The sequence below is a fragment of the Camelus bactrianus genome, chromosome 5 (genome assembly GCF_048773025.1).
Source record: "Camelus bactrianus isolate YW-2024 breed Bactrian camel chromosome 5, ASM4877302v1, whole genome shotgun sequence".
NCBI classification, from domain to species: domain Eukaryota; kingdom Metazoa; phylum Chordata; class Mammalia; order Artiodactyla; family Camelidae; genus Camelus; species Camelus bactrianus.
The window spans coordinates 77,551,544-77,577,762 of NC_133543.1; the positions used below are offsets into that span (position 1 = coordinate 77,551,544).

Below are 26,219 nucleotides of genomic sequence, written 5' to 3' on the forward strand. Positions count from 1 at the left end.
CATCATATATTGTGTTTTATGTTTTCAAACACTTTTTTTTCCCACAATTTTATTTATTGATCTATGTTTAGTAACCTTGCTGAGTTTTTTTGTTTGTTTTTTAATGGTTTGTCTTTTAATAGCTTGTCTCTAGTGGCCCTCAGATTTTCCATCTAAGGAATACTATTGTCTGAGAATAATGACAGTCATTTCCTCCTTTCTATCCTTTTCCTTTCTGTTCTTTTTGCTTTCTCAACTGTCCTGTACATGTTGAAATAGAAGCAATGATAGAGGGCGTCCTTATCCTAGCCCTGCCCCTAAAGAGACTGCTTCCAAAATTCTGCCTTTATGAGGTTTACTGCAGGCTTCTGGTAGCTACTTTTTATCAAAGTCAGGAAATCCTCTTCTATTCCTAGTTTGATCATTTTAAATCATGAATGGGTGAATTTTATAAATTGATTTTTCCTTTTGCATGTACTGAAATGACCCTAAGTTTTTTCCCCTTTAACCTCTAGATGTGAATTATATAAACAGATTTTTGAATGTTAAACCATTTTTAACTTTTTCTTTCTTTGTGTGTGTGTGCGCGTGTGTGTAATTAGGTTAATTTATTTAATTTTTTTTCTTTAATGGAGGTACTGGGGATTGAACCCAGGATCTCATGCATGCTAAGCATGTGCTCTACCATTTGAGCTATACCCTCCCCTCTACATCATTTTTAATTCCTGGTATAAACTGAATTCAGTCAATGGTGTGTGTGTGTGTGTGTGTGTGTGTGTGTGTGTATGTAAGGATTTGGTTGGCTAATGTTTAATTTAGGAGTTTTGCATCTTTGATCATAAGTGAGATTGGTCTATAAATTTTCTTTCTTAGGTTGTTCTTGTCTCTTGTTTCAACTGCTTTTTTGGTTTGGATGAATTTGCCTCTCAAGTCAGAAATGAGCTTTACTTTCTGGAAGGTGAAGAGAATTTTCAGGATCAAGGGGCAACAGCTGTGTTCTGGGATTCTAGGGCTTCCCTGGGGTTTCCATCCTGGGCTGAGCAGAGGGAGCCTGAAACAGTCTTAAGGATGAGTGACATCCCACTACTGAGGAGAACTTTGAAATACTTTCCAGAAGGACAAATAAAGGGGTAATAGAACGTGTAGGTCATCTAGGCTGCTAAGAACTAGCAGACGATCCTGAGCACAGTACCAGGGCTTCAGACAGCAGAGCCTGGCGGTGTCTGCTGACCCGGCCGGCCTCACACAGAGCAGTTCTGGGAGGGAGGAGCCCCGACCCACATGGTGAGGCGGCCCTTTGTAGCGGTACCACCTTCCAGGTGGTGGATTCTGGTGCAGGGGCACTGCCTCAACTCCTGGGCACACAATTCTGGTCTCTTGATTTTCTCCACAGCTTTATGAGAAATTTTGCCACACAGGCTGCTCTTCACTTCTTTGAGCAGATTGGGTAGTCATGATATTTGCTCCTTCTGGAGCTGTTTATTCCCAGAGCCAGGAACTGCTACTGAGGAAATGCCTGCAAAACCAAACTAAATTGAACTAAACACCTACAGACACTGAGTTGAGGGAGACCCCTTACCTTGGTTTTAATAATTAGCTTCAGTTTTGCATAAGTCTATTGACTTGCAGACCTCAGTTTCCTTTATCTACAATATAAAATAACTTCTAGAGGTTCCAAATAATCTCCAAGTTTCATGATGGCTTTAAAAAAACACTGCCATAATTTTGTGGTGTTTCCCCGAAGTGTAACTATTTCCTAATCAGAAACACATGGATGGCTTTACAACTCTTAAAGACCCAGGAGCTTAGCGTCATAGAAACGTGGGTTCATATCTCAGCTAGTCCACCTACTGGCTGTGTGACCTTGGGCTAGTTACTTCACCTCTCTGAGCCTCAACTGCCTTATCTGTGAAATAGGGATAATGTACTTGATCTCATAAGGTTGTGGTGAGGATGAAATGAGCTAAAAGCACACACACACACACACACACACACAAAATGTCAAAAGAGTAAGTGCCAAAAATTCCTTCCCTTTTCTCCACTCAAGTGACTATGTGTGGAAGAGTAGTCAAAAGATAACCTTTATAAATTGAGACATTAACATTGTTTGGCTGGCACTTCTGGGTGTTTCCCGTTTGCCTGCCTCCCACCTCCTCCCTGGAGTCTGTCTGAGTCGGCCTGTTCCCGCAGATTTTGAGGCCGTCTAGCTCTACGGGTCTCCACCCAGGCTTGGGACCTGCAGGAGGCCCTACGGGTAGAGACATCACAAGCTACACTAACAGAAGCGGCTTGGAGAACGGACCATTCGGGGAGCCGAGCCTGGAGTCCCGAGCTCATTGCAAGGAGCTCTCTTAGCTCGGACGTCAGAGGCGACAGGTGGGGACGGCCTCGCGCTGGCGGCGCGGCGGCGCCGGGCGGGCACCGGTGGGTGAGCGGGCGCCGGCTGGAGGTTGGGGGGGCCCAGGAGCCGCCGGCTTGGGGCAGGGAGGGGGGCGGAGTTGGCGGGGGGAGGGGTGGAGAGAGAGCGGGAGGGAGGAGGGGGGAGGGGGGAGGGGGAGGGGGGAGGAGGGGGTGGGGGAAGGGAGGAGGGGGGTGGGGAAAGGAGAGGACGAGGGAAGCTGCGCTCCGTCGCCGCCCTGGCGGAGACAGACACTGCTTTCGTCTTCTCCCTTGATTTGCCACCCTTTTTTCTTCTTTTTGAAAAAACTGCCTGAAGATTCTCTTCATTCCAGTTTCTCCACTTTATGAGAGAGAGAGAGAGAGGGAGAGAGGGAGAGAGGGAGAGGGAGAGAGAAGCATTTCTACTCCATGTCCTCTTGACAGTTCTGCTTTCTCCCCATCTACCTACTCCAAGATGGACAACCACACCTTTTGATAACTGTTAACAGCCAAGAGAAGTGATCTCTACAGACCCAGTCTGGGAGATCAGTCAGCTGTAGAGCGTCCTCTGCCCAGCTCTGTGACCAAGGACATGTTCCTTAACCTCACTGTGCCTCAATTTTCTCATCTGGCAAATGGAGATAGTAAGAGCTCTTTATTTACAGGATTGTTTTAAAAGTTAAGCAATTTATAGAAAATGCTTAGCCTGGGGCCTGGCACACAGTAAGTGTAAACTACCACCCCTGTCTTGATGGATTCAGAATGCATTCTGGGTTCAGCAAACTCTTTCCATTACGTTGGGCATCACCTCCCCCAGGAAGCCCTCCCTGACTTTCCCTGTCCCTCCCATGCTGGTCTGGATCAGTTTCCTTCCTGTGTTCTCTCATAGTACTAAACATGTTGAACACACAGATGGTGGGAACCATCTGTACACATGTCTGGCTCCTCTAGTAGAGTGGCAGCGCCATAAGGAGTGTCTTATTCAACCACAGAGGGTCTGGCACTTAGTAGGGGACCAGCAAATGGTTGCTAAGTAAATGAAGGAAATTTCCATTCATTCAGTCAGTGGTTAAAAACTTAAGAAGGCCTAAGCCTGTTATCTGAACTTGGAGCTATCTCAGTGGTAACCCTGGATTCTGCTCTTCCCCCTTAACAGAAACAATCCCAAAGGTATTGAATCACAGAAAATGAGACGTAGGGATTGGAAGGTCAATTTCGTTATTTTTCAGATGAGAAAGGGAAGCCCAGAGAGACTAGTGGGTTTACTGAGGCCTCATGCTGGTACAGGACCACCATGGTGAAGCCAGTGTTCTCATCTTGACCCACTGGGCTCTCACTCACCAGCTGCTGGTCAGGGCCCTCCCAGGGGTGCCTGGGTGTCAGAGCTTTATGAAGGACATACTGAAATGGTGGGCTGGCTTTCCCTGGGAGCAGGTATAGTGGAAGAAGCTTGGGAAGGAGACCCAGCCCTAGTCCTGGCTCTGCTGCAGATCACTGCACAAGCCGGGGAGAGTCATAGATGCAAACAGCATGAGGGTGGAATGGGGCCTGAGAGATTATCCACCCCAACCTCTCTGGTTTATGGAAAAGGAATCCACAGCCAGAGAAGTGATATGCCCTAGACTGTGGGCCTAATCAAAGGCAGAGCTGGTGACAGAACCCATGTCTTTCAAATCCGAAATGCAGTGTCCTCAATGAGTCTATTCCAGGGTTTGTCAAATAGTAATGGGCATATGATCACTTGAAGATCTTGTTAAAGCATAGGTAGGTCTGAGGTGAGATGCCAGATTCTGCATTTCTAACAAGCCCCCAGGTTCTAGCTAGAAAGGGTCTAGACCAGTGATTCTCTCAAAAACCAGGGCTGGAACTTCCAGCTCTATGATGTAACTGCTTAGTGCACCAGCCCCTAATCAGACCAGTCTTGTCAGATTAATGAAGGCCTGGTGGCTAGCGGGCCACTCACCTAGATGTCAACAGAGCCAGCACCCTCCTCACCTGCTCATCTTCCCCATCAGAGGTAGCCGTCCTCCACCCCTGTTGGCTGCCTTTGTGTCTCTGGTGGAGAGGCAGGTCCTGGCTGGTGGCTGTGGGTCTGAGTGCACCCTTTTGGAGGACTGGGACCTTACTAACCCCTGCAGGCACTGTGACTTCACAGGGAATATGCCAAGCCCGAAGTCGAGTCTTCAATGTAAGCTCTTGAGGACAGGAAACTTGGTTTTGCCATCTTTGAATCTCCTGAATACTCAGGCACCCATTCCTCCATTCATTTGATTCATGCGTTTGTTTATGGAACATTTGGTAAGCCTGGCTAAATAAGGCACAGTCCTCGCCTTCTAGAAACATATATAACACGTGGGGCTATAAAGTGGTACTTAGCGGTTGCCCAGTAAGTATGTGTGAAATTGAATTAGGCTTCAGTGCTCTGGGGGAGGTGGCAGCGTCATCGAGTGATAGTGCAGTGGAAAGCAGCTGGTGGTGGCCACTTCCTAATAAGGGGCTTGTTCTCAAAGAAGAGAGCCTGGCTCCTTAGGCAGTTCCCGTCAGAGTCAGTGGAAATGACACTGCCCAAGCCTTACAGAAGTCTTTGCACTTTAAGATGTTATCAGGCAATTCACAAATGCATCATGATTTTTAGCTCTCCCTTTGGCAGTCTAAAGACCAGTGGAGGAAAGAGGGAGACTCCAGCTCCTCTTCTCAGGCCAGTCACAGAGGGGACAGCTAAAACATGCACGGTGTTTGCAGCAAAGAGAGAAATGACCCACCGTGGTGACTCTGACTCCACGAGGTAGGAAAGCATCTGCAAGACAGAGCCATCTGCCCACATGTGGCAGAGGTGCTAACTGCCACCTAATGTCCATCCCCCTTCTGCCTTTGGGTGGCAGACCCCTCAAGTTTTAGCTTGGCACATGGACACCCAGCAAGAGACTTCGGTTTCCAGCCTCTCCTGTAGCTCGGGGGGCTAACGGGATGTGAGCACAAGTGGAAGAGGGGCAATTTCTGAATTGTGCCCTTGAAAGGCAGCTGTGGGCCCAGCACTGACTTTTTCTCTCCTGTTCTGCAGGGTGAGGGAGGCGCTGAGCCAGCTTTGACCATGCAGACCAGGGTAATATGGGGCTGGTGGTGGGGAGGGGAGCAGAGAGACGATAAGAGAGGAGCCTGGACCCCTGGACAGCCTTGTGGAGTAGAGCTGTCCTACCCCCTGCCTGCCAGCTTAGACTTTTCCATGAGAGAGATATAAATCTTCCATCTTGTTTGAAGTCACTTAATTTTGGCCTTTGTTAGAACCAGCATCCTAAGTATTGCACATCTGCCTCTTGCATAAAGCAATGATGCTCTGAACCTTTTTATCCTGGTAGAATATAAATGGCTCCTTGGTCCCTAGGTTTTCTGTCAGACTTGCCCTTTGCCCTTTGATCCCCCCATTGTCTCAGGCTGCTCACTAGGGACCCCTCCCCCTCATGCAGGGCTCCCCAGATCCCTCAGAGCTCCTAAGAATATCTTAAGCTCTGCCGCATTCCAAGGGGTGGTGTCACCACTGCAACGTAACCTCTTTCACACTGGTTCTGCCGCCCATCCCAGAATGGAAGCAAAAGAAGGACTTACACAGGGGCCTCAATCAGTCCCTCAAGGGCAAGCGATCTGACCCCTTTCCCACAACTGAGCCTGATCTGGAGAGTAAAGAAATCATCATGTCACATCATGTTATCAACTTAGAACAAGTCTCTCCTGATCAGATGCAAATGATGGCTACCAAAATTAAGCTTTTAAGAAAGAGACTAATAGCTAACCTTTAGTGAGCACTTACTCTGTGCCAGGCACTCTTACAAACGCATTACATGTATTAACTCCTTTATGTCACAACCACCCCACGAGACAAGTACTATTAGCATCCCCATTTTACAGATGAAGAAAAAAGATGCTCAGAGAAGTTTGGTAACTTACTCAAGGTTACACAGTTATTAAGTGGTGGAACCAGGATTTGAACTCAGGGACTCAGACTTGATAATAGATGCTCTTGATCACTGTGATGCTGCGTCAGCAGTGCCCTCCAATCCTTCCACCCCCCATTGTTTTCAAGGTAATAGATTAAATTGAGTCACTGCCAAATTCAGAGAAATAAATCCTCAAAGCAAGGCCCAGGACAGTGGTTCTCAAAGTGTGGTCCCTGGACCACTAGCCTCAGAATCACTGAGGAACTTAATCAAATTGCAAATTCTGTGACCTCAGAACGTGTAGTCTAGACACATTTCTTTTATCAAGCCTTCCAGGTGGTTCTGATGCACACTGAGGTTTGAGAACTGTTGTCCTAGGAAATAAGAATTGAAACAAGAATAGAAATTCTTTCCTTGGACTTTGGGGGTGGGAAAGAGAGGAGGAAGGAAAGGTTTTATATTTAAAACAAGAGCAATTTCCCAAACTCTCTTTGATTTAGAGGTTGCTGATTTGACCTGTCTTGTGAAAACTTGCATGCTGTATTCTCACCAAGTCCAAGACTCATGGTATTCTCATTGGACGTGGCCTCATTGCTTATAATTAACCCTGTAGATCACTACTTAATTCAGAGTAGGAAAAAAATCCTGACAATTAGCCATAAGATCTAGGAGAGGAAAACTGATCCTTAAATAGTTAAAAAAAAATTCCTTGGCACTCTCTCCTTTTTTTTCCTTCAAAGATTTGAAATCCTTTTTTAAACATTAGCATTTATCATTCAGGACAAGCAAATGCCTTCTTTAATTTTCTGCAGTGATATTTCACTGTGTTAAAGATGGAATAACCTTTATGGAACTCAGCCGCGGCCTGTCCCTCTGTCGGGAGACAGGAAATCTATTCTGACTGACTTGGCCATTGCTTACATTTGGCCGTGTTCTGTGCTCCACTGCACTTGGCTAAGACCTTGGAGCCTCATCAGTGTTCACAATTTAGATATGTGATTTACGATATTGAAGATCTGAAGACTGGAATGCATTTCCCTGGCTACTGTCATTCAGCTTTGAAAATGGAGGTGGCAGGACACTTATGTTAGCAGAAACCTTGCTGAAAAGTTTGACTGAACACAGGGATCAAGCTACCATAATATTTTATTGTCTGATATCCAGAAGCAGTGAAATCTTTTAAAATGAGTATAAAAATTAATTGTTTTTGGAATGTTAATTGAAAGAAATAATTAAAGATATAAACAGAAAAAGATCAAATTAGGGTGAAATCCCAAATCCATGACTTTGCACATTTATCTCTCCAGTGAGTTCTACGGTCTCTCTCTCATCCTTTGGGGGTCCAGATGGGACAGGAAGAATCATGGTGTCATTTCACAGACTGGTAAACTGTGACCATGAGAGGGCAGATACTTATCCATTGTGATATCCAGGTTGAAGTTAATATTCATTAAAGGGCAATGGTACATGAATTACTTCATTTATTCTTCATGCGACCTTATGAGGGGAGTACTGTTTGCAGCCTCAGCTGAGGACACTCAGGCTGACCATGGAGAGGGTAAGGCAGAGGTAGTCCAACTCCAGAGCCCAGGCTCTCTACTCTTGCTTGCATCTGCTGCTGCTAGCCTATATGGAACACCTTATGTCACTTAAAGAAAGGTGCCCCAGTAGAAGGGCCAAGTAGGAAAAGGAGCCTCCTGTGGGTGGATGCGCCCAGTGCTGGGGAACATGGCTCAGAGAGCAGAGCACAGGCTGGATTTCAGCCTTCACTGGCTCCCTCTGCTGGACGCCTTTGTATGGCAAACAACAAGCGCAGTCTGGGTTGGCAGGCCCTGCATCCAGTCCTTGAAATGCAAGAGTCTCTCACACATCTGTTTCCACTCCTGCATAAGAAGCAGTGAGATAAAGACCAGCTCTGCTACCTGGGCCAAGCTGACTGCAGCATGTGGCATGCCCAGGTGCCCCCAGAGAAGAGCTTAGAGTCTACTTCAGGGTATCAGAATATGAACCATGCCAAAAAGCCCAGTTCCGGGGCCAGTGTTTCCTAGAGCCATCATCATTATCAAATGCAGCATCATTTTTGGAGGAAGCTACACTCAAGCAGCACTGACTACCCAGAGCTGTGAGTGATAGGGGTTGGGTCTCTAAAGATGCTCGTCCCCCCTCTGTTGGAATGCTATCCCATGAGGCAGGGAACCTCAGCTCGCTCACCTGCATGTCCAAGGCCCTGTGAAAGCAGAAAAAAACAGAGGTAGAGGTGCCCAGGGACCTTTTTGTAATGCCCCCCAAAAGCTCCTCTCTCCTCCATCAATCTGCAGCTGTTGGCAGGAAAGAAATCTTTCAATAAATCCAAGGACATAAAAGCATGTTATTATCAGTTGGCTTGTGATGCATTAAGAGCACATCCAGAGTCTGTATTCTGACTTTCAACCCATGACCTGAGAGGAAATGGAAAGGCCATTCCCCATCAACATCTTTGAAAAGTGCAAAGTTCATCCCACAATTACGGCGATCAGATTTTAAAACCCATCCCAGCTGTCTCTACCTTGAGCATCCAGATGATTTTCTGTTAGGGGTCCTCCTGCTTCTTCATGATAGTCCAGTTCATCTCCACTTTCCTATTAGGTTAACAACAACAAAAAGCATATAAGACAAAATAAATGCAAGCACTCCCAGGGTCCATGCCCTTTGGTAAAAGGGAATCCAGTTTTCTTGGTTGTCTCTTCTTTTTTGGCAACTTATTTTAACTTAAGCATCCAAGAAGCCTGCTGGCTAGTGTGAAAGGCCTGAAGAGCCAGGAGGGCTTAGCAGTGGCCTGAGCACTGTTAGGTCCTCCTCTTGTGGGAGGCTGGTCCCATCCATCTGAGCAGCGCTCCATGCCTGATGTGCACAGGGAGACGAATGTCACAGGCCAAGGCCAGCTGGCGGGAGGCAGCAGGTAGCTCCAGGGACTTGAGGGAGATCCAGGGCAACCCTCATAGAGATGGAGAGAAGTGAGAAGAGTAGGGAGGAGTCAGACCTTCAGGGCTTTGGACATAGGTTAAGGATTTTGGTCTTTCCTTAAAAACAAATGGAAGGCACTGAGGATTTAAAGCAGGGTGCAAAAGGATCAGCTTAGCCTTTTGCACAGTTTCCAGGATTACCATGGATTGGGTTTCTTATCACATGGAATCCCCTCTTCCTTCTTTCTCTGAGTCACACCAGCTGCCTGCAACCCCACTGCCCAGAAATCTCCATAACAATGGTCCTCAACCCTGGCTGCACTTCAGAATTATTTGTGAAGCTTTAAAAAATATTGATCCCCAGGACTGAACCCCAAATGTTAAAATCAGACTTTCTGGAAGTGGGGCATTTTTAAGGCTTCTTGAGTGACTCCAATATGCAGCCAGAACTGAGAATCATGGATCTTCTCTAGACGGTTGGAAGAGCAGCTCTTCAGTAGCCAAGGACACGTGGCAGTAGAGTCAGTGACCCAAATAAAGCCCTGGAGTCCAATGAGGCCAGCTCTTGGCCTTTGTCACCTGGATCTCTGATTAATCCACAGCTTCAATTCAGCAGTAGAGAAGGAATCTGAGGGCCCTAGAAGCCTCTCCTGGGACTAAAGTTCCTCACCCTTTAGTGACAATCAATTTTCCACTTTATTATCAAATACCCAAGCTGTTTTGGGAAGAGACAATTATCTGCTAATGTGTTTGAAATTCTCTGCTCCCTTGATGGCTTTTTACCCTGCTTGTTTCTCACTTGTTAGCTTAGGGTTTGTAGCTGATGAGATATTCTGATGTAAAAAAAGGCTAAAGCAGGTAAGTATTTTCTTTCTTCTGAATTTCTCCTTTTGGAGACAAAGCAGATTTGTTCTGATGCTGTAAAAAAAAATCATCCTTGAATAAATGGAAAGGTTTAAAAAAAATGATTGCAGGATAAATGGCCTCAGTCTAGTAAACTGCTAAATTAGAACACTAGAAAAGAGATACATTTTAAAAAATCCTGTTTATAAATCCTTTTAGTCTAACAGGAAATTGGATTAAAAGGGAGAAACAAGTTTCCTCCTTTGGAAGAATTTCAAAGCCCAGAAAAATAAACCTTCAGCCTTAACAACAAGCAGCTAGAAGCCTTCAAGGGCAAGAAATATTCTCATTTTGCAGATAGGGAGACAAAGGCAGAAAGAGGGAGGAATTTGGAAAGAATCTTCTGATGAGTCCCTGTAAGAAATAAACTTAATTTGAAATTTTGCCTATTGCTTAGAAAAGTGTCAAAAAACTATCATTTTTTACATATATGAACACACATATGAAAAGACTTACACCTAAAATCATTCATTACAACGAATTGGAAACAACCTACATGTACCATCAATTGGGGGCGGTTTAAATAAAGTATGGTAATTCATACAGTGAATAGTATGCAACCATTAAGAAGCATCTCTTTACTCACACAGAAAACAAACTGTGGTTATGGGAGGAGGGGGAGGGGTAGATTAGGAGTTCAGGATAAAGATACACATTACTATGTATGAAACAGATAAACACCAAGAACTTGCTGTATAGCACAGGGAACTATATTCAGTTTCTTGTAATGAGCTGTAGTGGAAAAGAATCTGAATGTATATATATGTATGTATATGTGTAACTGAATCGCTTTGCTATACACCTGAAACTAACATTGTAAATCGACTACACTTCAATAAAAAAATAAGAATTAAAAAAAGCATCTCTTTAGATGATAGAACTCCAAGATACATTAAGTAAAAAAAAAATACTGTGAGCAATGTGTATAATGTGTTAAACTGTGTATAAAAAAAATCTCTCTGTATTGGCCTATATGTACCCGCTACAACTCAGGAAGGCTACCCAGGAAACCAGCAACAGTGGTGTCCAAGGGGGAGGGAATCCAGCTAGGAGACATACCCTCTTATACTTAACCAATGTTAAACCTCCTGAATATATTTTGGATTCAAAATTTGAATTAAAAAAACTGAAACTAAATAAAATGCTGTCTGTCACTTTTAACATAAGTTGCAATGGCAATGACTGAAACACAGGTGATAATACTTGGTGATTGAACAGAACAAACTGAAGGATTGGAAATTCAAATCCCAGCTCTGTTATTCTGGCCAAGTCATTTGCTCTTCATCTGTTCATTCAGCTTATGAATATTTACTGTGTCTGTTGTGTGCCAGGTATTGTGCTGGGCACTGGGGGCACGAGGCTGAAAGATCTATTTGTAAGAAGCTCACTGACTTGTAGAGAAATGACAAGAAAGCTCACTGTTGCAATGCAGTGTGAGAAATGTTGTGACAGGCTATGACAGATTTCTGCAGGACCTCATGGGAGGTGAAGCTAAATTAGGCTGGGAAGGTTTGTTTACCAGTGGACATGGTGCTGAGTCTTGCAGGGAAGGGGAGGCAGGGCAGTTCCCGCAGAGGAAGTAGCATGTGCTGGTTGGGGGATAGTCTGGCATGGTTGCAGTGAGGGACAGTGTGAATCAGACATGGGCCAGATCTTGCATCTTGCAGTCTGGAGTTAAAAAAAAATTCATTTGTTGTATTTTTCTCTTTATAAAAGAAATACATCTTTGATGCCAGGATTTAACTGGAAGGCCAATGGGGACGTGGTAAAGAATTTCAAGCAAACCAGTGGTATGACTGAGCTGTATTTAGAAAGAGCACTGGCAATGGTGTGGTATTATAGGGCTGGGGAGGGGTAGGGTGGCTGGGGCCAGTAACAAACACTTTGTAAACACAAACTGCAGCACTAAAACCAGACATGAGAGACAGTGGCCTGAGCAGTTGGGGTGCAGATCCTGGAGTCAGACTGCCTATACTGAAGCCCTGACTCCTTCACTTTATGCCTTAAAAATCATGCAAGGTACTTAACCTCTGAGCCTCAGTTTCTTCAACTGACAGGGGCTGGGTCAAGTGGCCTGAAGTTCTCATCTGTCCTTGGAGAACCCTCCACCATTTCTGCCCTTCACCCTCATGCATAGTCCCCGATCTAAGCCTGGTACCTCTTGGCCCACAGCAGGCTTTTGTAAGGAACTGCCAGGAGGAGCAGGGAGCAGGGGATACAGGAGCCACAGGTGGGGCTTCCGTCAGCCCCGTGCTGCAGGACCTATCATTGAACCTCAGCTTCTCCATCTGTGAAATGGGAGTAATGATACATTTTGTACGGAGTTCTTGAAAGGCTTAATTAGGAAAATAAATTCAGAAATTCTGTGTAACGTATCATGTAACATTTGCATCTAAATGACTATTTTTGATGTCTCCTTAGTGATGGAAGGAAATCACTATCTCATTTCTGAGTTTCAACTTCAAGGTCATACAACTTTTCTTGTGTATTAATAAGGTCCCACACTTATTCTTTAATAGAGAAAACTGACTTACGAAAATCATAAGGTATCTTGTGTTGTTAAGATTAAAATATATTATTATTTTATTAAGTGTCAGCTCCTCTCCCGGGTTCTGAAGCCAGAACAAAGATGTACAATTAAATTCTTCTCAGGAATGGAAGAGATAGACCTCATCAATATCAGGTATTGTGGGTTTGATGGCTTTGAATCCTAGTTCACCCTGCTGGCAGGCACGTCACCATTTGTCATCTCATCTGGCCCATCCTCAGTTTCCTCATCTGCACAGTGGGAAACTTCACACTTAACAGGAAGGGGGTTGGGAAAATTAAACAAGGATTTATATGTGAGAGGCCTGGCCCTCAGCAGGGATCAATGAATGTTTCTTCCTTTCTCCTTCATAAATAGAATACTTTATAGATGTGAACAGTCTTTGAAGATTATTATTTCGTGTAATTTTCACCTTACTGTTGACAGGCAGGTATGGAGGTCCCAGCATCATTATCTCCTTTTTACTAAAAAGGAAGCCAAGTCCTGGAAGCATTACAAGGTCACTCAAAGTTAGAGAAAACCCAGAGCTTCCCAACTACTGGTCAGATACTTTAATATTGGTAATAGTCCACTTAATCCGGGGCTTCTTTCTTTGGTAACTGTAACAGACTCAATGCCCTGAATATTTTTCCTGGCAAAAGTATCATTCAAGTGTCCTGGAATCATTGCATCTCGAAACTGGCTTGTGATTCCTCTACAACTCTCCTGCCAGTGGTCAACAAAACAAATTTCATAAACAAATGGGACCTAATTAAACTTAAAAGATTTTGCACAGCAAAGGAAACCATAAACAAAATGAAAAGACAGCCTGCAGACTGGGAGAAAATATTTGCAAATGATGAGACTGACAAGGGCTTAACTTCTAGAATATATGAATAGTTAATACAATTCAATAACAAAAAACTCCCCAAACCAAAAAACAAACAACCCAATCAAAAAATGGGCAGAAGACCTAAATAGGCATTTCTCCAATGAAGACATCCAGATGGCCAATAGACACACGAAAAGATGCTCACTATCACTATCAGAGAAATGCAAATCGAAACTACAATGAGCTTTCACCTCACACCAGTCAGAATGGCCATCATTCAAAACTCCACAAATGATAAGTACCGGAGAGGGTGTGGAGAATAGGGAACACTTCTACACTGTTGGTGGGAATGTAAATTGGTGCAGCCACTATGAAGAACAGAATGGAGATTCCTTAAAAAACAGAAAATAGTTACCCTATGATACAGCAATCCCACTCCTCGGCATATATCCAGAGAAAACTCCAATTGGAAAAGATACATGCACCCCAGTGTTCATAGCAGCATTATTTACAATAGCCAATACATGGAGGCAACTTAAATGTCCATCGACAGATGACTGGATAAAGAAGATACAACGGAATATTACTCAGCCATAAAAAAGAATGAAATAATGCCATTTGCAGCAACATGGGTGGACCTAGAGATTATAATACCAAATGAAGTAAGTCAGACAGAGAAAGACAAATATCATATGATATCACTTATATGTAGGATCTAAAAGAAATGACACAAATGAACTTATTTACAAAACAGAAAAAGACTCACAGACATAGAAAACAAACTTATGGTTACCAAAGGGAAAGAGGGTGGGGAGGGATAAATTAGGAGTTTGGGATTAGCAGATACAAACTACTATATATAAAATAGATAAGCAACAAGGATTTATTGTATAGCACAGGGAATTATATCCATTATCTTGAAATAACCTATAATGAAAAAGAATATATATATATATATATATATAAAACTGAATCACTATGCTGTTCACCACACAACATTGTAAATCAACTATACTTCAATTAAAAAAAACAAACAGATTTCAATGAGTCTAGGCACCAAAACTTGCCTCCTGTGGGGCCTACTCCATCTTTGGACACGTCTTGAGCGAAACATTTTTTCCCTGTTACTTCCACTCACTGAAATCCATGCTGTCTCTCCCACACACAACCACAGGATTCAGTGGCAGTGACAGCCAACCTCTGCTTGGTGGGATGTGCGCACCTGCCTGCATAAGTAAAACTCAGGACTAGCCCTGAACTGAGGGCAGTGGGGAAGGACTGTTCAAAGTACTTGATTTCAGGCAGGTTCCCCTGCCCTCTTTGAGGGCACCAAGTGATAACTGCCTGTGTGATGACTGTGAGGTGGAAGCTTATTTCTCATTCTTCACATCTTCTGGGCATAACACACATACCCTTTGATGTCAATGTTGAGTACACGCATATTCAATTCTGTATCTGGCATTAATTGGCATGATTGCTATTTTCTTCCCCACTACCACGACCTAACCCTGATAATTTATTAAAGTTCCTGGGAAAAAAAATCAAATCTCTATCCTAATTTATTCATCAATTACCATTTCTTTTTCAAAAACGGATTTTTAAAAAAACACGGTTCAATATTTATGTGAACCCAGATGTACTCTGGATCACTCATTTTTCCCCAAATCGAAGCCTGATTACAGGTTAGCTAATAGTGCTATAAAGAGGTTCTTAAACTGGAGGAGGATTCCATGTGTAATAACAGAAATGAATGAGTCTCTCCCATAGCAACCTGGGCCTGCCTCTGCTACAATACTGTGCTGATATTATCGGCTTCTGTGTTTATCTTCCTCTTAGATTATAGGCTCCTTGGAAGGCCAGGGGTGGAGATGACTCATCTCTGCATTCTCAGTGCCTAGCACGGTGTCTGATGCACAGTGGGTGCTCCACATATGCTGTCTAAAGGGAAGGGCAGAGTCCTGTAGGGTCAGAAGATCTTCCTACAGCAGACTGGATGAGTGCTCAGGGATGGAATTTTCTAGGAGCTGTGCTGGATGCTTAGCTAACCTGGCAGGCAGAGCCTCTGACTGGATAGGACTCAGCTGGAGTCTGCAGGGAAGCTTTATAGCAGATGGTTGAAAACATGGGCTCTGGAGCTGGGCGGCCTGACTTAGAATCTTGTTTCTGCCATATGCCAACTGTATGACATTCAGGAGGCTATTTTACTTCTCGATGCTTTATTTTTCTCATCTGTAAAATGGGTAATGTTACCTACTTCTTAGGTTAGTTTTGTGAGTTAAATCAGTTCTTGAATGTAAAACTTAGAGCCTGGCACAGAGTAAGTGTTCAGTAATGTTAGCAATTGTGATTATTTATATCTCTTTCCGTTTCCCTTTTCAATATTTTTATTTCCTATCCTCATCCCCTGAAATGTACAATGCTTCCTACACGCACCAAGTAAAAATGAATGAGCTGTCCTGTGACCAGGCAGGAAATGCACAAATGAAACATGTAGACTCACTTGGATGGCCTGTGTGCCCTTCTTGGTTTGAACTCTCCATCCTTTACTGTACAAGCCTGAGATTTGTGTCTTTCCATAAGGCAATCCCTAAGAATCCAGGAGCTACCATGTCAACAAGAAGGTTTATTTAGGGAGAGCTGGTAACACTGAACATCTGCAAGAAAAGATGGGGTCTTTGGAGCAAGGACTGGTCTGGGAGTCAGAAAGCCGAGTGTGTCCCTGTGAGTCTCATGAAGAAGCAGGCCGAGTTACAAAGTCTTGAAAAGAGTGGACTGGAAAGTGGGCTTTAGTGATGACAAAGCAAGTCTTGGCATGGAAGGATCTCAGATCCCTCACACTGCCCCAGAGCACAACATCCCAGGCCTTTGATAAGAAGAGACAAGGAAAGGCAGAAACAGAGAACAGACCAAACACTCGTGGGGCTCATGATGGTGGCATTAGCCAGTGCTGTAGACTTGCAGGGACTTCCAAGCTCATGTGGGTCACCCTCCTAACCTCAGCTGATCCGGAGTTCTTAGGTTACATCCCAGTCCTTCTATAATATGGTGCCAAAATTGCTGAACAAAAACATATAACACTAAAGCATTGTGGACACTAAATACACACAAAAAATTTACTGTAAAATTCCTCACTTGCAGCTTCTGGAGGCTCCATAAATATGTTCTTATCTCATTTCCATAGCAATTATCAACCTAATATACTCTACGTGTTGCCTGGAGCAGGACAAGGATCTCAGTCTGTTTTGTGTGCTGACGTATCTCAGATGTCCAGAAAGTGCCAGACACAGAGCAGTTACTAGGTGCTCATCAGGGGTTGAGTGAATGGTGATGATGATGGTATCTCATCCCAGGAAGTACAAACCATAATTCTTCAAGCCCTAAGGGAAGAACTAAACTGTTGTCAAGGGGTAAGAAAAAGGATCGTTTCAGTAATATAAGTGTTTTAGGATGAATTGTGTTCCTCCAAAAGTCATATGAAGTCCACCCTCAGTACCCCAGAATGTGACTGTTATTTGGATCTAGGCTTTTTAAAGAGATAAACTGAAGTCATTAGGGTGGGTCCTAATCCAATATGACTGGTGTCCTTATAAGAAGAGGGGATTTGGACACAGACATAGAGGGAAGACCATGTGAAGACACATGGAGAAGATGGCTCTCTACAAGCCAATGAGAAAGGCCCCAGAAGAAATCAATTCTGCTGACACCTTGACCTTGGACTTCTAGCCTCCAGAATTGTGAGAAAATAAATTTCTGTTGTGTAAGCCACCCAGTCTGTGCTACATTGTTGTGGTGGCCCTAGCAAACTAATACAGTGAGTAATGAATCAAGTTAATTATTTTGAACATTTGTAGCAAAAAACCCTTTTGTTTTGCTGCCCAGAATCATCCTCTCTATTCTATTTTTAATTTTTCCTTTTTGAGACACTTCTCCCCCTCCACACTCTTAGTTCCTGTGGCTCCAGGCTGGGAAAATCAGTGTATTCCATTCCCTTGCCTATGGTGATTCAATTGCCCATGGCCACGTGACCCAATTTGGGTCAGTGATCTAGAGAAGAGAAGCTGGTGGCTATCTCGGTCCCATGGGGAAAGAGTCTGTCTAAGAGGAAACAGGAAAGCAGAGCTCAGCCATGGAGAGAGACAGATTCAGGGCAAATACATGACTCTTGATCAAAGTCCCACCTTGCAGAGCTGGGACTGGGATGTAACCTAAGAACTCCAGATCAGCTGAGGTTAGGAGGGTGACCCACATGAGCTTGGAAGTCCCTGCAAGTCTACAGCACTGGCTAGTGCCACCATCATGAGCCCCACGAGTGTTTGGTCTCTTCTCTGTTTCTGCCTTTCCTTGTCTCTTCTTATCAAAGGCCTGGGATGTTGTGCTCTGGGGCAGTGTGAGGGATCTGAGATCCTTCCATGCCAAGACTTGCTTTGTTCCTGATCAGTTTCTTTTACTCCATGGTCATTTATTTCTAGTTCATTCACCTCTGAGGGGAGCAAAGAATGGAGAGGAAGAGGGCCTGAAGCCAGAGGGCTGTGGGATGAAAAGGGGAGTCCATTTATGGAACATTTAGTAAGTGCCTTCCATGTGCCAGATGCTGTGTTAGATGCTGGGGCAGGAGTCAGTGTCGCAAGGATGGACAAACGCCATCCCCCCACAGGAACTCTCAGCACCCTTAACTGGATGCGAAGCAGAGCTTGGGAGAGTGATGAACTCCTAGACAATAGAGGATTTGCAGTTGCCTTCTAGTTACCTCAAGAATCAGTCTTCTTACAGCAGCAAGTTACGCTGGTAAAACAGTAACAGCTATTTTAGCTACTGTCAATATAAAATGAACTATATTTGCCCATTTTATAAGTGGTTCAAGGTTATCCTTTCTCGCCTCTGTTCCCTGTCCTCCACCACCCAAGCCAGACACCCAACCGATTCGTCCCCGATGGCTGCCTGTGATTACTGTCCTAATTTGTTCTTTCTTCATCTGCTACAGACTGCCTATTTTCTGTCCCTTCTGATGAAGCAGGAACTCTGAGGGACTTCTGAAGCTGTTTTTGTACCATGCAGAAGTGTATTAACTGGAATTCCTGTGTATGTGTCTATAAAACCCCTCGTCTTCTCAGTGTGAGATCACCTTCAGGAACGGCGTCATGTCGATGTGCAGCTTTCGCGTGTAAAATTCTTTTCTGTTTGAACATATCAGCCCTTTATTTATACAACTTTGAGGCTCTCCTGTCTTCTGAGCTGCTGCCTCCGAGGACTGCTGGGCTCCCTGTGAAGAGAAGCAGAAAGCCCAGCTTTCATAGGAATGATATACAGTGTGACAAGAGCTAGTCCAAATCCCCAAATATTTATAGAAAGCAATTCTTCATCGTGGGAACACTAATAGTAACACCTATTTTTACCATGGAAGACACAGGGGACCCATGCGTATAGAGAATAACCTGAGACTGGTTATTAATTCATACCTGGGGTCGGTGTAATGGGAAACTGGGAAAAGGGACCTTCCTGTGTTCCAGGATTGTAATCATTTTCTTTGATCCCCACCACAAACCCTTGAGGCAGGTATTGTTATTCTTATTTCATAGATGAGAAACTGGAGGTTCTGGGAGGTTAAGTAACTTGCCCAAAGCCATACAGCTGGTAAACGGCAGAGCTGAAATCATGGACTATCCCAAACTCCTTTTTTAATGATATCTTTTTGATACTTTGACAGCTTCCATGAACGGTTATCAAATCTGCCTTGCAGCAAACAAAGTTATATCAAGATTCTAGTTTATTTCCAAGTTTAAAATGTATTTGATGTGTTAGAAAGAGGTACTTGAACAAATCTAGCAGAGAGGGAAGGAAGAGTGGGCTGCCAGAGGAGACTGGGAGCCCCTGGGGGCTCTCCGATCCCCTGTCTCCACAATCTGCAGATGGGGATGCCTCAGGGCACCACCAAGTACAATCTGCAGTGGCTTTCCAGCCCGTGCCCTTGCTGCAGCCTGGATGATACTTCCAGGATGCAGACCGGACCACATCATTCTCCTGCTTAAAGCCTTCAAAGGCCCTTACTCGCAGGATGAAGGCCAACCTGTTTAAAAGGTTTACAAGACCCTTCCTGCCTGGCTCTGGACTATCTTTCCTGCCTCACTGAGTCATCCAGCAAATATTTATTGAGTGCTTGCTCTATGCCCGGCAGAGGAGATACATGGCAGTGCAAGAAGCATATAGAAGTCTTCACTCTCAGGAAGACTGCACATACGTCCTGCTGAGAGGGAAGAGATAATACGGAAACAAGTGGAACATAAGTTATGTTTGAAGGTGATTCATGATATAGAGAAAAATAAGGCAGAGAGGGAGTGGGGAGTAGCTGTGGATGATGGTGAAGGCTGCAATTTTAAGCAGACAAGGAAGGCACCCCCCACCGACACCCCTACCCCCTGCAAGAAAGCGATGTTTGAGTGAAGCTCTGAAGAAGGTGAGGGGAGTTTCTGTGGGGCTGACTGTGGGAAGAGCAAGTGCAGAGGACTGCCATCAGTTCCTGGAGCAAGGCTGTCCCACAGCCTGTCCCTCTCCTGGGAACACACCCCTCCCTTCTAACTCTCCTCATCCTTCAGGTCTGTGCCTCCCATGACTCCCCAGGGAACTGAGCACTTCCCACCGCTGCCTGAGGTGACACTCACACTTGTATGGCCACCTCTCCTCCCCGTGAGACTGTAAGCTCCATGAGGGCAGGAACCATGACTGTCCTGTTTCCATGGAACTGCAGTGCTGGACACAGGTCTGGAGATGAATACACATTTGATACATATTTGCTGAACAAAAGAGTAATGATCACACTGGGGGCAAGCTACATGTTATGGCCCAACTCAGTTAAAAAGGGGAGGGCCAGAAAGACGCCTTTCCAGGAAGCACATGTTGACCTCCTGTCTGTCTCTGCGTAGTGCTGGCTCCTCATTCCCAAAGAGGAAAGTTACTAGTCATTTTTCAGGGCTGGTTTGCTGGGGTCACATACATTAATGTGCCATGAGATCACCCTGGGTGTGGATTTGATCATTTCCATATTTTCTAGGAGGCTAACTCTCACGTGGCTGTCTCTCTAGGCATAATTCTCCCTCCCATAACATTTCTATTACTTTTAAGTATTAATGGTGAATTGGCAGTTGGTGGGTCCCCACAGGCAGCCATCCTTCTGATGAACACCCACACCCTTTTCCTATGTTTTGAAATGTGGCTAGAGATAAAGATTTTTCTGGACAACTACATATCCAAATTTTTTTTTTGTCATCTTAGCCCTATATCTGATTAGCTTTTCAGAGTGAGAGCTCCCCTCCCTGTCTCCAGATCAAATAAAAGCATTTGGTCCAAGCAAGAATCAGACAAAGCATTTCAAGCTCTCTAGCTTCCAAAATCATGCATGAATCACTGGGTGGAATAATAGAAATCAGACAATACTGATTTGAGGGAAGTTTCTCCATTATCTCCAAGAGGAGATTTTGTGTTAGGCTGGAGGACAAAAGCCCAGCCAAGACTAGTTCCAACGGCTGGAATTGCTTTAACTCCTTTTGTGGGGCTCAGATTAAAGACTGGGGAGTCAAGAGGCTTTGAGAAAAGTCCTTCCAAGTCACTTGACCTATAAATCTTTTGATAAAACAATTCTCTTGACAGTATGGCTTATCTCCCTAATGTTCAGGGGCCATCGATTCTAGCTTGATGGAATGGTTTCAGTGAAGGGTCTAAAGTCACTGGAACGTGCAGTACTGTGTTTGCTTGTTATGTTCCAGTGTTCCAACAAATAAATGATACTGAAAGGAAAGAAGATTAAATACATTAAGAGGATTCTGGGAGGCAGTGGTAAAGGAGAAAAAGTCAGAACGTTGAAACCAGGAAAGAAAGCCATGCTTTGGGGTGGCTTTTCATTTGCTGATATTTATTGGGTGATACTGTGTTAGTTGGACAAACAAACACATAAATAAGCAGGATGATTGATATAGTGGTAAATCTACGAAGACAAGGAAATAGTGAGCGGAATGAGGTTGATGAGGGAGGGGGTGGGGTTTGCCTTTGGGTGATTAGGGGAGACCTCTCCGAGGAAGTGACATGTGAGCAGAGAACTGGGTGACAAGAAGGAGCCAGCCCTGGGAGGATCTATGTTTAGCAGTGAGTGTAGCCCGCATCTGATTATTCAGGGGGGTTCTCTGGAAAGGAAAGTAGAATACCCTGACTTCTAGGCCAGTTCTGCCCCCAGCCTTCGGACTCCATCCCTGACCCTGTGGGGCACCCCTCTGTTTTCTGGGTGGTACAGTCATCATCATCGACACTTGTAGCTCTTAAGGATGGCAGAATAAATAGTAAAGGGGGGTCAAGGTCTCAGGGTGTAGATGGGAGAAGAAAACCCGAGGAGAAAGAAAAGGAAAGTGGAGCAAGTAGAAGAAAGCAGAGATGACTGAAATTTTTTTTGTCTCTTTTACATGTATACATCGGTGTGAATGATTACAAAACTGATGGAAGGGTGAAATGTTTAGTAGAAAATCAAAACACTTTCCTTCACTTATATTGTACTGTAAATACTCGAATATTTTTATGTTCTGCTAAAAACACCTGGGAGCCTTTCTCTTCAGTAAATGAAACAATAAAGATTAATGAGTTAATTCGGTAAAGCTGATTTGAATTGCACAGAAGCTGTTGTGTAAGCACTTGGCATTTAAAAAGTTATCTGACATTTAAAAGGCGATGACTGTTAATGAATTCAAGAGCTAATCTTATACTCTGACAGACTGAGCCATGGAAAATCCAGGATTATTATCTTGCTGTAAACATAATGTGATTCAGCTGAAAGCCAGAACAAACGACAGCTATCGCTGTGTACAAATATCCATTTGCACACATATATAATGTCAAAAAACCTACAGATGATGTCCATTAAACAAAATAAATATTTCCTTTCTTACTCTTGGATTATAATATCTGAGCTACAAATTCAAGAAATCCTTCTCTCCAATAATTTTTCCTCCTCCTTTCAGCTCATATGTTTTGCAGGGTCACTACCAAGGGTTGGTTCTACAGCCACTGGAACGTCTCACCTTAAGAAGGAAAGGAGATTCTACACCCGACCAGCTAGATCTCTACCACAGAACCACCACAGATACAGATCTGCCCCGCAGGCGTCTCTTTACTTCTCCCACTCCTTTCTAATTGGGGTTCCCCATCTCTGTAGCTGCGGCTTCATGGCTCCAAGAAGAGCTATTGTCCCTCATTAAGGAGGCTGCAACACTCTTGCTGCCTAACTGCCTCCCACGCAGCTCACAACTTCATTCTGCCTGAGAGCGAGCTGCCAAGAGTCTCTGGGAACCTGTGGGCAAGCTGAGCCGGAGGAGGAAAATAGAAGGAAGGAGGGCCTTTGTAGCCAAGATCTGAAACGTGCTACACACCCCACCATTATCTTAATGCATGGAGAGCGGGGTCGGGAGGCCTTTGCTGAAACCCTTATGTGGTCTATCAAGTTGTCACATCAAACCTCTGCACACACAGGGCATTTGTCCCCTCCTGTGAGCAAACAAAAGGAAAAGAGTCAGTCACTCCTTTCGACCACCAGGCCCCCTCCTTGGCTGAGAGTCTGTCTCTGACTTCCCTGGAAGGTGGGGGTTGGGGGGGTGGCTCTGAATCCCAGTGGGGATGGATGGATAAGTCACTGGGGGTGGGGACCAAATCCTGGAAAAGGTACTCCTGCCTGGAGCTATGGGCTGAAGGGCCAGGCAAGTCCCCCTGTGCTTGGCCTTCTCAGGCCCTATTATTTCTTGCCCTTGGCAGCCTGTGGAACTAAAAATGGGCAGTAGGAATGGGGAGATAGCTGAGGAGGGCAGGGAACTCTGCTGGGCTCCCTGTGACTGGGCTGCCTGGGGAGGGATCTGAGTGGGCCCGAGGCTCTGTATACACTATCAACTCAGGTTAAAGGGGAGGGGACCCAGCCTGGGTAAGGCTGGCCACTCGGCTACCCACTCTGAGAACTTGTCTCTGCCACCCACTCTGAGATCTTGTCTCTGCCTAGCTCTTCCTGGCCTGGAGGAGGAGGAGACCTTTAGTCTTTAGGAGGCCAGATATAACACCAGGATCCCAGTCCAACAACCTGGCGGGCCTGCACGTCCTCTTTCTGAGGAGCAGACAGGACCACAGACCACAGTGTGGTTCCGCCCACAAGTCTGCCCAGTGGTCCACATGCCCATCACCTGCGTTCCTCCTGCTCATCTTGGCCACCTTTTTAAGTTCTGAAGGCAATTTGGTGCTGGTGAAATGGGCCGAGTGGACAGTTTTAGAAGGGCTCCACAAAGAGACACAATTTGGTTGGAAGCCTGAGAAGAGCTTTCTGGTCCCCCTCCTGGCATGAATTTTAGTCTCCATCCACTATTTTACACCTCAACTCTACATCCTCCTAAGCATTGAGCAAGTGAATCCAGTAGCTAGCAAACACCAGACCAGGAAGACAAACACAGTAACCTCCAGTCTTAGCTCTGTGACAGACTCACTTGGTGACTTGGCAAGTCATTGAGCTTTCTGTGCCTCAGTTTTTCTACCTCAGTGTTCTCCTCAGGGAGCTTTTGAATAATGAAACCCAGGACGCTTTAATTCCAGGGCTTCGCCTATCTGGAAGTAAATCTTATCCGTGAGTTCTAATTGATATTGTCCTCAGTTTAATTAAGCGCTTTGTTGACACAACAGAATTATTGTTTATTTGGCTTAGCAGGAGCTGGAGGAGAACAATTTTAAGCCAAAATAGGTATCTTTTCTGCCCCAGGGGACATAGAAACTAGTTTTTTCTGTGAGGGGGTGTCTGGCTGCATTCAGGCTGGAATTCTGCCTGTATCTGAGAGATGAAGTGTCCTATTTTAGATGCGGAGGTGGGACCTGGTAGGGTGCAGGGTGGGAAACCTGAACCGGTCCTTAGCTTCTTCTAACTCCAAACTTGAACCCCAAACTGTGTGCCTTCCATTTTTACATTGGCTCTGGTGTGACTTTTCCAATCTAACAACTAAGAGACAGGGAATTTCAATTTATAAACTGATTTCATTGTGAAAAGTGAAATTTTCACTAGAAAAAGAAATGCTACCCGTAGTGCTTTGATTCCTACACTGGCTCGTAAAAACCTATTTCACCCATAATTTAGCTGGGCTAAGGAGCTAAACTAGTTCTGGTGATGCTGGGACAGCAGAGGGCCGGAAAAAGAAAGACGTCCTTTCCTTTTCTTTCCTGCCCCCTTCCCCTCCATTGCCCACCTGTCCTCTGCCCTCTGTGTTCCTGGGCAGCCATGTGCTGTGGGGTTTGGGGCCCTGCAGGATACAGTGTTCCCTGCTACCAAATTCTCTGCCTCTCACCCCGCCACCCAGATCTTCAGCTGTGCTCCCTTAGGTGCAGGGCACAATGAGATATGAGAAACCCAAAGAATCTGTAATAGGTAGAATTACATAGAGTAGGGAAACAAAATTCCAGACAGCATGGAGGATATTTGGGGTGTGTGTGTCTGAGCTTGGGGGATGAGGGGGATTGGGGGTGGAAATGGTAGGTAGATTGGCTCATAGTTCTTTAAGTTATTCCTGCCATTCAAGCTTCTCCTTTTCTACATCTGAACACTGAGATTGTGTACAAGTTCCAAGTTCTGTTTTATAATAGTTTTCAAGTGAGGGAATAGAATAATAACTACTATTGTAAATTACTGAGATTGCCTAGTGACAAGCATTGTGCTAATCCTTTCTCATATGTTGTTTCATCTAATCCTTGTCCTGACCCCATGAGGGAAATAGCCTTACCCCTGGCAGACGAGGAAGTTGAGCCTCAGAGAGGTTAAATAACCTGCCTGAAGCCACACAGTCAATATGGAAGAAGCTGGGATCTAAAAGCAGCTCTGTGGGATTCCCAAACCAGTAGGATTTTTGGCAAGTGCAGATCACATGCTGAATGTGGTCCTGTATGTCGTGACATCTTTTTGCTCATAGGTAAAATGGGGACAATAACTGTACTTACCTCCTAAGGATGTTGTAAGGATTAAGGGAGATAGTCCTAAACCCTGAACATAGTAGAAACCTCAAAAACTTTGGCTGTTATTACCATTTAAAAAAACCCTCTCAAGATAATGGAGGGATAATTGTTGAAGCTTATGTTAGGTACATGGAGGTTCATTATACTATTCTTTCTATTTTTACATACATTTGAAGTTTTCCATAATGAAAATAAAAAAGAAAAAGAAATTGGGCACATATCATGTGCCTGGTTAGAACTAGCAGCCAACAGATCAATAAACACAGACTTACTGGAATAAATCATAGTCACAGTGAAAATTTAACAAATAAAAGCCTCAATTTTGTAATTAAACACAAATCCCTCTCAGTAAATTATCCTTAAATTGTCAATGGAGTTTTTGGGCTGACAAAGTAATCCTGTGGGTAAGTTTGAAACAGAAGATGAGGTTTGCTTAGATCTTCAAAAAAACCTTTGAATCAAGTTCCCCAACCAAAGCTATTTACAAAACCAGGGAGAGAGAAAGGGGGAAGGAAAGAAGAGGGGCGGGGGTGGGGAAATGCTGTGCCATGCCTTTAGAAATGAGAAACAGAAGGTGGGGAGTAAAGGGTCCTGCTCTCTATGGGGACATGCAGTTAATTCTCCCAGGCATCCCTGCTAGCCAATCTCACTTATTAGCCTCAAAAAGACTTCCAAGAAGGATGCTTAGTGACATCTCCAATCTGCACAGGACCCAAAGCTTT

The 26,219-nt window shown here is 44.5% G+C and overlaps 1 protein-coding gene across 3 annotated transcripts in view; it reads right to left on the reverse strand.

Annotated features, from left to right (window-relative positions):
* The window catches only part of KIAA2012 (KIAA2012 ortholog), a 109,648-nt gene that overhangs the window by 26,499 nt on the left and 56,930 nt on the right, over positions 1–26,219 (reverse strand). For all 3 annotated transcript variants that reach the window (XM_074364163.1, XM_074364164.1, XM_045507969.2), the window contains 2 exons: positions 18,617–18,754; positions 8,836–8,908 (listed from right to left, as the gene is read on the reverse strand). In XM_074364163.1, the coding sequence (XP_074220264.1) occupies positions 8,836–8,908; positions 18,617–18,754 (211 nt within the window). The remainder of the gene's footprint in view (positions 1–8,835; positions 8,909–18,616; positions 18,755–26,219) is intronic.